The 14248-nt window shown below is 42.0% G+C and overlaps 1 protein-coding gene across 7 annotated transcripts in view; it reads right to left on the reverse strand.

The window, feature by feature from the left end:
• The window catches only part of SLC22A3 (solute carrier family 22 member 3), a 78119-nt gene that overhangs the window by 12154 nt on the left and 51717 nt on the right, over window positions 1-14248 (reverse strand). For all 7 annotated transcript variants that reach the window (XM_054022155.1, XM_054022152.1, XM_054022154.1 and 4 more), the window contains 3 exons: window positions 11814-11968; window positions 7414-7582; window positions 5531-5648 (listed from right to left, as the gene is read on the reverse strand). In XM_054022155.1, the coding sequence (XP_053878130.1) occupies window positions 5531-5648; window positions 7414-7582; window positions 11814-11968 (442 nt within the window). The remainder of the gene's footprint in view (window positions 1-5530; window positions 5649-7413; window positions 7583-11813; window positions 11969-14248) is intronic.

Consider the following 14248-nt stretch of genomic DNA (forward strand, 5'->3'; position numbering starts at 1 on the left):
TTAAGAATATGTGTAAGTCTTTGCAGAATCAGGACCTTAACAACATGAACTAAATCTTCTGTGCATGTTCAGAGTGTGATTTTCCAAGGCTTACATCTCTGTCTAATCAACATCAGTTTTCACTAGAATACTCCAAGTTATTTCTCCTCAGAGAGGATAATATCCACATCTATCCCAGCCATTTTAATGCAAGAGATCTTTTTTTAAAAAGACAAGATATTTTTCTATAATGGGAAAATAATTTGGTCCTCTCTCGTGTCACTTAAAAATGGATGAAGTGATTTTGCACAAATGTTCACAAAACATTCACCCTTGGGCAGAGACCAACCATGAAACATTTCAGCTTGAAAAAATGAAATTTGGGGGAAATTATGCACAACTGAGAATGGGGGTTACACTGGAAACAACATTTAATAAATTATGACCAGTCCCCTACTATCACAATGCTGTAATACAAATACTGAACAAAACAATGCTCATCTGTCTTCGCATCACACTCATTACTAGACCTAGTCGGAAAATATAGCATCAAAGCAGAAGTGTTATGCAGAGACATATTGGTTTCAATGAATATTTAATCAGGAAGGTTTTGGGGTCTGAGGGAAGGGAGCCGAGAAAGAGAGAGAGAGAGCGAGTGAGACTCTGTCTTGATGGTTAGGCACTGGTCTGAGATGTGGGACACTCAGGTTCAAAGCCCTGCTCTGCCTGATTCAGAGTAGAGGTTTTTCATTCTCAGATCACTCTGAATCAGGCAGAGCAGGATACGAACCCCTCTCTCTCTCACGCACACTCATTCTCTGACTCTCTCAATCAAAAGCTCAGCTTTCAAACAATTATGTTTTTGAGAAAACATTCAAAAGGCTTTTGTCTTGTTCCAGTGTGGAACAAAACCAACTTTTCAGAACCTTGAAAGTTGCAGTGAAATAGAAGTGTCCTCCGGTCACCACTATTCATCAACATGGTATCTGAGTGCCAAGAAAGGCTGTGATTTGATTTTCTGGGCATCTAATCTTAGCCAAAGTCCGTCCATGTCATGGTGGATTCTCTCTCTCTCTCTCTTTCTGTCCACACACTAATGGCTTTATAAAGCTGGAGATAATTATCTGGAAGAGAATTCTGGTGTGAGTAAAAATGAGAAATGTACTTGACCCCCTATTAATGCACTTCCTGAAACATCACTGTCTCCCGGGCATAGCACCAGGAATGACAGAAGTTGTATAGCAAAAGGGTCCCAGGAACAGATCCAAAGTGCAGCTCAGATATTAATCAAGATTAAGCAGTTGCAGCTGTGAACTGGGGTTATGACTGTGACTATTTCTTAAGAATGTCAGCTGAGATCTTAATAAGCTTGATGGGAAAAAGATACATGTCTCTATATTCTAAGGTCCAGGTTTTTAAAATAGTGAAGTGTGGAAAGGAGAGATTAATCTGAGAACACAAACAGTTTTACTCACTTCTATCTCACTCATGTGTCTTTCCACTTCATTTCTCTCTTAACTGTTTCAGTTTGCACGCCTGTAATTGCAGAAGATGCTATTCCAATCTGGCTAGTTTACCCCACTCAATCGCTTGGGCTGAGGGCGAGACTGACATCATCTTGGCCTACATAATGGAAATGGTTTAACTAATTTCTGGCGTAGCCTTTCACTGGTAATCAAAACCTTGTCCATCATACTGCTTCACTTATCTACAGCCATCCGGTCCTCTAATTATATTCTGTTGGCCACGTAAATGAGTGGTCCAATATGTTGCCTATTCCCACACAAAAAAATGTCATTAATGTAAGATTGCTCCTGTGATTAATATAATGCTCACAGAAACTCCATAACAAGAACATTATGACAATTACACAAAACTATGCATTAAAAAGCATGGAACTGACTAGTTAAGGAAATGTGTACGAATATTTCAACATATCCATCCATGCTAATATATGAATATCTATAAAACATATAACTAATGAGATATGTGTGTGTTAAAATAGTTTGTAAGGGTGTCAGGCAGGTCAAAGTTTAGCTTGTTCGTGAAATATGTCAGGTGAACTCTTATATTTCAAAATTTTCATTAACTGAATGTATGAATTACAAGGGTAATGGAATATTTACACACATTAATTTCTATGCTTTTTCTCACAGGTTTTTTTTTGCAATGGAATATGCAGTTTTTATGAGGGCTATATTTATCATAGGAGCAACCATGAGTAAGTGACGCTGGGTGTGACTTGTGACTAAGAAAAAATTTCTTTGAATTACAGTGAAAATAAAATCATGCAGATTTGGGCAAAGCTGTCCACTTTTGTGGAGGAAGAACAATAACTTGAAGGGATAAATGCCTAGTCTTCTATCCAAGTTGAGGAAATATCTTTTATTGGACTAACTTCTGTTGGTGAGAGAGACAAGATTTCGAGCTTACATCAAGCTGAAGAAGAGCTCTATGAAAATCAGGGTCAACGTAGTATATTGTGGCACAGTCTCTTTCAAATTAGCATGTGTAAGGCTGTCATGGAGATCACAAATTCTGTGACTTTCCATGACCTCCTGACTTCTTCAGCGGCAGATGCGGCTGGCCCAGGGGCTGCCTGAGCAGCTCGGACACCCCCTGGGCCTGCCACACCAGCCGGTGCTGAGGCAGTCTCGAGCCACCGCTCCCTTCCCCCAGCAGCAGCAGGGGTTTGGGTGTGGGAGGGAGCTCAGGGCTGGGGTTTGGGGTGTGGGAGGGGGTGAGGGCTCTGGGCGGCACTTATCTCAGGGGGCTCCTCAAAAGTGGCGACATCCCAGCGTTCAGGGAGGAGGCAGCGTGGCCGTGCCTCCACCTAGTAGCTGAGGGATGTTCCTGCTTCCCAGACCCCCCCCCCCCGGCTCCCAACACCCTTGGCACTCCCTGGGGCCACGCCCCCAGCCAGGGCCGCCCAGACGGGGGGGCAAGTGGGGCAATTTGCCCCAGACCCCGGGCCCTGCAGGGGCCCCGGCCCGGTGGCGGTCCAGGTCTTCGGCAGCATTTCAGCGGCAGGGGGCCCTTCAGTCGCTCCGGGTCTTCGGCGGCATTTCGGCGGTGGGTCCTTCAGTGCTGCCGAAGACACGGAGAGACTGAAGGGCCCCCCACTGCCAAAATGCCACTGAAGACCCGGACCGCCGCCGGGTGAGTACAAGCGCTGCAGCTCCCCCGCTTTAACCCCGGCCCCCAGCACCCATGGCGTCCCCTGGGGCTGCCCGCGCCCAAGCATCCACGGTGCCCCCCGGGCCGTCCCCATCCAAGCACCTGTGGCACCTCTGGGCCAGCTCCCTCCCCAAGATTTAGTCAGGGGTAGATAGTACAAGTCATGGACTGGTCAAGGGCCATGCATTTTTGTTTACTGCCCGTGACCTGTCCATGACTTTTAATAAAAATACCCATGACTAAAATGTAGCTTTAGTCATGTGTAATCACCAGAAGGCCTCCCAGGGTAATGAGTCTCTGATATGCAGACAAACTCAGGTCTGCATGCTCAGAGTCTGTAAGAACCATCTTGTTATGTAACTTTTAAAGATGATTCTAGTTTAAACTTTATATCCCTGGAGTCACTCTGGGTTCCTGAGGTACAGGCTGCAGCATACCCACAAGGAAGATATTCTCAGCTGCCTGACCATGTTAGAAAGCACAACAGTTAGTGTTCAAGCTGCACAAAAAAGTCATTGACAGCAAACCTCCCTACCCAGTGAAAAGAGAGAGAGGCAGTTTTGTTACTTCAAACCCATGAATCATAGATAAAATCTGTCCTCAAACCCATTTGGGAGTTATTGTGAAACTTGTTATGTTGAGTGAATACTTCCCATAAACATTTTGTATTTACCAGTAACAAATTAATCATTCCTTTAAAAAAATCTTAATATGGTCAGTGGTGGATAGACTGCAGTCCACTAGGAATTTTCTCCAGTGAAGCTAATGATTTAAAACACATCTTCTAAGGCGAACCTGTGGAGTTCTGAAGTCTGACATTTAAGTTCCAAGCCTAGCTTGTAGACAATGCCTACAGATCTCTTAACTGACTGTTGCTGGTAGGCCATTTGTCTACATGTCCAAAGCTTAAAAAAGTAGATTTTTGAAACCATTCAGTGCGATGAGATATAGTCCATGGCCATATGTAATGCCATAACACTATGACAATGTATACTTGACCACATCACTCCTTTCACCTCCATCTCGGGCCACAAGGGAATTCTGATTCCATCAGGTATCCTCCCTTTTGCAAATGGTGAACTCATAGTCAATACAGATTCTGCTTCCCCTAGTTTAAATTTTGGCCATCCCTTCCCTCCTTTGGAGAAACTCTTGGGAGGAGGGCAAATCTGTGGGTTTCAATTCAGTGCTCCTGTTAGATACTCCCTTTGGGCAGTGGGGGTTTGGGATCCAGTGGACCAGCCAGAGGAAGCAGCAGCAGCTCCCAAAAACCCTGATGCCTCCATGTGATTTGCCAGGTCTCCTGGACCCTCATTCCCTCAAATGATGGTCCAGGAGTACTGGCAAACCACGTGCAGGTTCAGTGTGTAAGTTCATGCTGCAAGGAGAAGCACAAGCTTTCTTGCAGCTATCCATATATGATGGACTAGGAGAGGAGCATGAACAGCGGTGTCATTGCACAGTAGTGCTGATACTGCCCACTTAAAACTGTAGTATGCTTGAATAATATTCCCATGCCTTACTACTTTCTCCTCCCCCTACAATCGGTATGCCCTCTAAAATTTGGTGCAGCCCTTAGCAAGCAGAATTGGCATGGAGGCGTTATTATGCAGTGCTCACTATGTTTAATAATATAGCATTACAGTAGCAATCAAAGACGCAAATCAAGATCAGGGTATCCTCATGCTAGGCTTTCTACAAATACGTAGAAAGACACAATCTCCACTCTGCAACGTAATTTAAGGCCCCTTTGCCACGTTGTTCCTACTCCTTTGCTCTGAAGCACAAGGTCTGTAATTAGGGCTGACCAAGAAAAACATCATTAAAAGAAATATGACCAAAAAAACAAAATGAGAAACAACTTTGTTAGGGAATCTTATTAACCAGCTCCCTCCCTCCCCCCCGCCACTAAGTACTTAGAACCCACTCCCTTGTTCAACCTTTATTTTTTAGGACGGAGATAAATATCAGCTCCACAATGAGACTAATGGACACATCCTCCACATGGGGTATGTCAGCAGACAGACCACTGCACAATACTGTCTGAGTATAAGCCATTATGAAAGACAATGGCCCCTAGTGATTTAAGATGTCTAGTATAGTTCTTTAAGATCTGGGATGTTTAGTGGGAATTTTACATCAGTCACTCAGCATTCCCATCTCTTATAACTTCTTGGAAATGTTCCAATTTCAACCCGTGTCCTTTCAGTAAACCTATTTCTTCCTTCTCAAGAGAAAAAAAAAGTGAGCCAGACAATTTGTTCATGATGTCGTACTGTAAAATTCTTCTAAATCAAACAGAATATCTTCTAGCAGAATTGAAAGGACACTGGTTAAAGATCAAACAAAACTGGAGCAAATATATGGTAAGTACCTCAGAGTAATGTGGCGAGAGATATTTTCCATTGTGCTTGGCAATGGTGTGCATAATGTTTAATGCCTTGTCTCCTTTTTTGCGTGTCAGTAGCCAGCGTGGCGATTCAGGAACTGCCCTGTAAAAGCACAGAGGGAGGCAAGGATTTTGTTTAATTGTGTCTTAAGAAAACCATGGGAATCATCACCTGCATTAACACCTAATGCAGTGATTCTTCAGCCTCTCAACAAGATAGAAATTCTACCCAGCTCCCCAGGCAACTTTCAGCTTGACTCTCAAAATACTTCATGCCATGATCAACCAGGAAGGTCCATGGACTACAGCTTGAGAACTAGTAGAATGTTTATAGGTCACAGGCAACATTCAGCCATTTATCTTTATCTTTTTTATTCAAATAGTTGTTAGGTTTTGCTCAACTTTCCTGAAAGTTTCCTAAGGCCCAGAAGCTGAGTGACATAGGGAATTGGTGACAGGACATGTAACTTTTTGCCTTTACATTGGAGGACCTAATCTAGCTCAGATCAAATGGTTGATTGACGGCCTAGGTGAAAGGAGTTGTTGACCTGGCCTAGTTATTAGCATTGCCCTGCAGTAGTATCTGTGTTGGTCCCAGGATATTAGACACACAGGTGGGTGAAGTAATATCTTTTATTGGAACAACTTCTCTTGGTGAGAGAATTGCTTGGGGCTCAAGCAATTTTTTTACTTTCAAAACTGATGAGGCAAGCCCAGAGATACCAGGGCTATGAACTGCAGAGCCTAGAGGTGCTGGAGCTCAGCCCTGGCAAGCCCTGGTACAAATTAAGCACTGCTTGTCTCTCTAGTTCTTAGGAGACAGTTAAGCATGGGATTGGGTGATTGTAGATTTTGGATTTAGTCCCAGCTCTGTCACTAGCTTGTTGTGAGAACTTCGACAAATCACTTACTGCCTCAGTTTCTCCAACTGCAAAGGAGAATAGTTACTCACCTTTGTAAAGTGCTTTGAGAGTTTTAGATGAAAATCACTGTAACTCTATAAGCACAAAGTTTTATTAAAACTCGCCACCAGGGTTTGCACTAAGTGGCACTTTGCTGACAGTCTCAGAGAGGAAAAGGAGTAAATGACATGGAGAATGAATTACCTTTTTACCCAGAGATGTAGTTCCCTTCAGGTCAGGGTTGAGGCACACAGCTGGGAAGAGAATGATGCGTACGAGCAGCTGATTCAGCAGTAGTGCATACTTCCCCACACTGCCCTAACTAAAGTACTTCAACCTTGACTTGGAGGACAACTCCTACAAGAGAGAAGGTAAGGTAGTTCACTCTCCATTCCTGTTCAACCCTGGGCCTTTCCCACTCCATTCAAATGAAATATTGCTTGTGGTCAAGCCAAACATACAAGTTAGTTAACATCTCTGTGAGGTTCCTGTTCCCCTCCAGTGTTTCCTGGCACTACTGGGACAGTATTCAGTCACAAATAAATATAATTAAACTTTCAAAAACATGTATACGAGATCCTCCAAAGAAGTTTAATTTGGAATCCAGGCCTATGAGGCCTCTACAAGGCAATCAGGGAACTTTGGAGGATAGACCCAGTGGTAACAGAAGTCCACCCATGAAAATATAGGCATATTGTGAGGGACATTTTTGGTGGATTCCAGACCTGTAAAACCTATTAGAAAATGTCAGACTATGGGTCTTGTATAGTTTGACTAATCAGAAAGGCATTTTATCAGGCCACAAAGTTGTTTTTTTCACTTCATATTTTGTAACCAGGTCTTAATCTGAAATGCATCCAACAGTAATTTCTGGAAAGTTCAGGGAAACCCTCTTTTTAAGAATTCTCCGATCTAGATCTGAATACAAAGCATGAACCTACAGAGATCAAATGAACACAACGTTACCAGTAATACAACAGGAAAAGAAAATTGGGGAGTGTTATGGCCAGCTGAATCCCCTGCCACGTGGGAATCAGGTAAGCAATCCCAGGAAGAATCATTATTCCAAGGGTGAAGAACATCTGTATCACAATTCCAACAATTCTTCGCTGATCTGAGCCAACTATTTCTGTCACTGAAGAGAGGGAAAAAAACAAACAGAAATAAACCCTATTCAAATTAAAAACATTACATTTGCAATGTTGGCTCACAGTTATGCAGGGGGTTCTACCTTGGATTACAACTGAAGGTGTCCTTTTTCTAAAAATTATGTGTAACCCATGTGCCTAATAAAGAGCTATTAGAGAGGAGAAAGGAGGAGGAATGAGTTGTCTGGATCACTGTTGTTAGGCCAATGCACAGTTAGCATTCCATGTCCAGAAGTTTCTGGAATTGGGTGCTGTACTTTTGGTCATGCTCAATAGACTCCCTGTAGCTGGACTCAGACTCCAATGAGGGCAAATAGTTAGGGCAGCTGCTTTATAAAAAGACACACAACCTACATGGGTTGGGAGAAGCTCAAGTGCAGGAGCAGGCTGGCTTGTGAAGCATTCTGTAGCAGGCTAGTGTTATGGTGAACTCTCCAACACAGGGCCACACTGGTAGTGTTAATTTCCCCCCTCCCATTTCCTTTTTCTATGACTATCTTCTTTCATTTGAATTGTATACCTGGACTGTTATTTGATTTTTAGCCAAACTGTTTTAGTTAAATTGTCTTAACCAGTATGCGCAAAAAGAACAGGAGTACTTGTGGCACCTTAGAGACTAACAAATTTATTCGAGCATAAGCTTTCGTGGACTACAGCCCACTTCTTCGGATGCATATAGAGTGGAATAAATCATGCTCTCTGTATGTGTGTATATATATCTCCTCAATATTTATTCCACTCTATATGCATCTGAAGAAGTGGGCTGTAGTCCACGAAAGCTTATGCTCTAATAAATTTGTTAGTCTCTAAGGTGCCACAAGTACTCCTGTTCTTTTTGCGGATACAGACTAACACGGCTGCTACTCTGAAACCTGTTAACCAGTATGGGTCACAATCGCTCTTCTTAGTTAAATGTGATGCTAGAGAAAGAGTCATCTGTATTTGGCTCTTCTTGGTTTTGTATTTTTATTGTAACAGGGTTTTTCATTTATATACACTGCTACCTCGATATAATGTGACCCGATATAACACGAATTCAGATATAACGCGTTAAAGCAGCGCTCGGGGGGGGGGGCTGCGCACCCCGGTGGATCAAAGCAAGTTCAATATAATGCGGTTTCACCTATAACGCAGTAAGATTTTTTGGCTCCTGAGGACAGCGTTATATCGAGGTAGAGGTGTACTTAATACTGATTGGTTGGCTAATTGGGTGACTAGCTGATTCAGTCATTCTACAGTTCAGCAGAGAAGGAGAAAGTCTTTGTGGGCTTCAATTGGAGATTTCTGCAAGCAAGAGGTGGGAATATATTGTTGCAGTGCTTTTGACTCAGCAGACTGTTTTGAGTTCATGAGCAAAGACTGTAACTGAGACTGAAGAGAACTCCAACCTCAACGTTTGGAACTCTGAGTTACTTCTCACTGTGAGTTTGTGGGGACTAACCTGTTAGATTTAATTTGTTTTTTTTTTTGTTTCTATTTATGTATAACTCTGAAAATAATATATGTGGATTATGAAGTAGCCCTGTTATGTAATAGAAAATAAGCTATTATTATTGTGTTTCTTTATCACTATAAGAGTTTATAAAGTTGGTACTTAAGAATTAAGTTAATTACTTTTGCTCTTTTTTTGAACTTGATTGTGGGGAGGTTGACCCTGCGCAGATGCAGAGGAATTTGTATCACTGGTGCCTGAGAGCTCCTTAACATCAAGGCTCAGAGACTCGATCTGTATACATTGAACTACCAAAATCTTTTCCCAGTAAAAACTGGGTTCAGTGTAAAATCTAAGATTCTTTGGGGGCAGCCTCTTCTTGGATTGTTCCAAAATACCGTGTCAATAATCTGAAGGGTATATCTCCAGAACATTACAGGAACCAACCTCCAAGTGTACTGAAGTCAATGTTTTGGTATGAAGTATATGTTCCCTATAGATCGATATATGAGGCATAGTAACTTAGGCCACTGATCAGCCTTAAACGTACCTACTGGTAAAGCAAAGGGATAAATAAATCACACTGACCGAGGCATGGTCAATACTAGAAAATTAGGTCAGCATAACTACATCATTCAGGGAAAAATCAACACCATTAAGTGGCATAGTTAAGCCACCTAAGACATCTATGGAAGAATTTTTCCATTGACCTAGCTACCACCTCTCAGGGAAGTGGATTACTTACGCAGATGGGAGAACCTCTCCCATCTGCGTAGGTAGTGTCTACACTGAAGCACTACAGAGATGCAGCTGCAGTGTAGACAAGCCCTTAGACTGTTAAATACCTACGTCACTTTTGAAAAAGGGACTTTGCATTTTAAGGCTATATCTACACTACAGAGTTAAGTCAACTCAAGTTATGTTGACGCTCATAAACCGCTGTAATTACATCACTTGTGCATGTTCACACAAAGCTCCTTGTGTTGCGGAGTGCATCCACAGTTGGTGCTCCAGCATCAACAGAGAAAGAAGTGCACCATGGGTCGCTATCCCACTGTGCAACTTCAAAGGTTTTTTTTCTCTCTCCTGCTGATGATAGCTCATCTCAATTGATAGGCCTCTTACAGTTGGTATGGCTACTCCCACCTTTTCATGTTCTCTGTATGTATAAATATCTTCTTTCTGAGTGTTCCATTCTATGGATCCAATGAAGTGGGTTTTAGCCCACAAAAGCTTATGCTCAAATAAATGTGTTAGTCTCTAAGGTGCCACAAGTACTTCTGTTCTTTTCATCACCTTCTGCTGCTCAGAGTTCTGGGAATGGATCACAGTACATCATGGGGGCAGGCTCACCATCCCATGATGCAGTTTTCTCCATCCCATCATTCCATGAGTTTCCAATTACTTTTCAACTGCCCCTGTAAACTGTGTGCCTGCCATCTCTTCCTGATAGCATGAATCCTACACTGCTCTCCAGTCTTGTTATGAACACAACACAGCTGATCCTGCAGTATTTCATGACCTGCAAATCTGAAAATGAATCCACGGTGCCTGTCCTGCTGTGTGCCATGGAAAGAAACAATCCAAGATTGATGTTAGAATTCACAAAGGAGCTGCACACAGTGGAGCATCGCTATTGGGTTTGGGAAACAAGCACTGAGTGGTGGGATCGCATCATTATGCAGCTCTGGGATAACAAGCAGTGGCTGCAGAACTTTCGGATGTGCAAAGCCACCTTCCTGGAACTGTGTGTGGAACTTGCCCCTGCTCAGTAGTGCAAGAACACCAAAATGAGAGCTGCCCACATGGTGAAAAAGCAAGTAGCAATCGCTGTGTGGAAGCTGGCAACTTTGACTGCTATTGGTCAGTCACAAATCAGTTTGGAGTTAGGAAGTCCACCATAGGGGTTGTGATTATGCAAGTGTACAAGGCCATTAATTGCCTCCTGCGCCGAAGGACTATGACTCAATGTATGGGAAATAATAGATGTCTTTGCAGCAATGGGATTCCCTAACTGCGGTGGGGCAATAGATGGCACGCCTATCCCACTTTGGCCCCAGACCATCTTGCAACAGATTACATCAACAGAAAGAGATACTGCTCTGTGGTATTGCAGCTGCTGTTGGATCACTGGGTTGTTTCACTGACATAATTGTGGGGTTATCAGGGAAGGTGCACACATCTTCAGGAACACTTGCCTGTATAGAGGGACTTTCTTTTCACACCAAAATATTCCAAGAGGGGATGTGGAAATGCCAATAGTGATCCCGGGAGACCCTGCCTGCCCCTTACTCCCGTGGCTTATGAAGCCTTACACCGGAAACCTTGACAGCAGCAAGGAATGCTTCAACAACAGGCTCAGCAGGTGCAGAATGTCCATTGAATGTGCATTTGGTAGATTAAAGGGTCACTGGTTCCGCCTTTTTGGCAGGTTAGACCTCAATGAGGAAAATATTCCCATAGTCATAGCAGCCTGCTGTGCTCTGCATAACATTTGTGAAGCTAAGGGGGAAACGTTTCTCCGGGATGGAGCACTGAGGTGGATTGCTTGGTGGCTGATTTTGAGCAGACAGATACCAGGGTTATTAGAGGGGCTTTGGGAGGGCTATTTGTATCAGGGTTATGTTATGTTCCCGTGATGATCTATCTCCATTGGCTCCTTTCACCTCAGATCATTGGTGAACAACTCTGCAGTTCTCACCTGCCTTCACATTCAGGTAGCCTGTCCACCAACATCCATTCCCTCAATCTCCCCACCCAAAAAAGGGGGAAAGTACATTTCTTACCAATAACATATGCTGTCATCCAGGTTCCCTTTCCAAATACACCTTGTAGGAAGCGAAAGACCAAAAATGTGGAAAAATTTGGTGCAAATGCCACAAAGAGGCCACATAACCCTACCCCAAGGCAGGAGTAGAGGTAAATACGGATTCTGCCATATCTGCCAAAAAAAAAAAAAAAAGGGGGGGGGGGGAGAATGTTGAAAGATGACTAACATTTTCCTTCTTGACTTAGGAGAAGGTTTCAACTCCAGCCATAAACTAAGTCTTGTCTTGATGCTATCAATCTTGTAAGGTTTCCCATCACTAGGCCTTACAATGGTGGCTGAGTCTTTGTTGTACTGGCTCCTAGGAAGTGGAACTCTCTCCTCCTGGATACTAATCTCAGCCTCTCTGTCTCCACTTTTAAAGCAGAGATTGAAAACATTTAGGCCCAGTTTTTGGAAAACAGTTTCTAATTTTGCATGGTGCACTTAAATTATAGAAATTAGAATGCTCCTATTGAAATAAATGGGACTTTTGCTGTTAACTTCAACGTGTGTATGATTATTCCCTTAAACTGCCTATTTTAAGTACAGTCACACCCTGTGTAGGAAATGTCTTACCCTTTACTAGAATGCCAAATGAAACAGCAGGATAAATATTCTGTTTAGAGTTTATAATGTCTATCTTCTAGTATTTTAATTTTGTATTCATTAGTATTGAATTTTAAACATTTTATCCCAACAATATTAATGGACAAGCAAAACCTAACTACAGGCCCAAACTAGAGTTAGTTTTTTAAAAAGTCATTTTTTTAATAAAAAATATTTTTGACCAAAATAAAAACGTTCTTTTTGCTCAAAATTTTCTGTGTTTTTTTTAATTGGCCAAAAGCCAACCAACCAACACCCCTCCCCCCACACACAAACCCCAAAAACCAAAAAGAATTTATTTTTTTAACTAAAGCAATTTTTGAATTTTTTTCAGGTTTGTTTTTGAGTGCGGGAGGAGTTGTTGTTGTGGTTGGGGAGAGGACACAAACAAAACTAATAAGAAATTTTGACCAAAATGACTTTAAAAAAATCCTAAGAAAAATAATTGGCATTTTTCTATCAGCTCTAGGTAAAACCCTTTGAACTTTGTGGTAAAAGAGACAATTACAGAGCCAAAGGTTGTGGGTAAGGTGTAATTCTATAATAATATAAATTATTTCTATTATCATTTTACCCAAGACTGTCAAAGCACTTTATGAGCATCATGATTCTCTCTGATTTGATCATGAGGTAACTAGTTTATAGTTGCTGCCCTGAAATGTTGTCTTCATCCAATGTTAACCTTGCTTTAAATCCCTTTATTTTGAATACAGCTAAGCAAATACTTTCAAACAATGATTTATTGGCTCACTCTCTCTCTCCTCCTCTTTCTGTTTGCGAATTGTCTGTGTAAAGACAACAATTTTTTTTCTTCAGTTGATTCTTTTAAAAAAATTATTCACTGATGAATGTTTGCAAGTGATCCTTGCTCTCTACCATATTTGAGAACTTTGTTGTGTGACTTCAGTATGCAAAAGTTGTACTGTTTGCTTGTGATTGGACACATAGGTCACATGGTAGGTTTGTCCCCTGCTGGATGACCATAATTCTCAGTACAATGAGATTTTTATTGTAAATGCTTTTGTTTAGGAGTTTATGCTTTTGTTTAGGAGTTTATGCAGTAAATGCTTTAACTGAGAATATTCTCTGTGTGCTCTGCCTAATAAAATCACCTACTAGGATATTCTTGGATAGCAAATCAAAAAGGAGCACAAAACAGCAAAGGTTAATATATTTTTCAAATCAAAGAAATATTCATCTACAGTGAAATTCACCCCTGTACTTTGGGCTGGTATGAGGACTGCACACCATTTAATTCTGACTTAATTCCTTAAAATAAGGCTTCCTCCTCCTATTTTGAAGGGAGTTGGACTTAAATAGTGCTTAGCTCTGGCGTTGGCCCTGTTTACAGGACTGGATTTCTCCCACACATTTTTGCAGTATTCAGTCAGCTCTAAAAATGTTGAAGACCAACTGTAACCATGACCTTGGTGGTCAACATATGGGTATGTGTGAACTGAGAGGGCTGTAGCACTGAGTTTCTTCTTCCTCTTTCAAAGGAGCTGCTTTCTTCATCAATGGCCTTATGCCCCACTCAGAAATTGCCAACCCCGAAACTCTCTGTGAATGCTTGCTTTTCATTTCTATGTTCCTCTGTACTTTCCTGAGTCCAGATGTGAACAGAAATTATGAAATACCACAAGAAGGGCACTTTTCATGCTATTTTAAGTCCTAACAGGACCAGGAAGTACTAGAAATCTCATGAAGTTTCCAGACCAATATTACAGACTCAGGAAGTTAAGTTTATGTGAGCTGGGTCCTGCTTATTGGAATTGAACTGAACCTCCAAACTTCGAATGTTTGCAT

This window comes from Malaclemys terrapin, chromosome 3 (genome assembly GCF_027887155.1).
Source record: "Malaclemys terrapin pileata isolate rMalTer1 chromosome 3, rMalTer1.hap1, whole genome shotgun sequence".
In the NCBI taxonomy this organism is placed as follows: domain Eukaryota; kingdom Metazoa; phylum Chordata; order Testudines; family Emydidae; genus Malaclemys; species Malaclemys terrapin.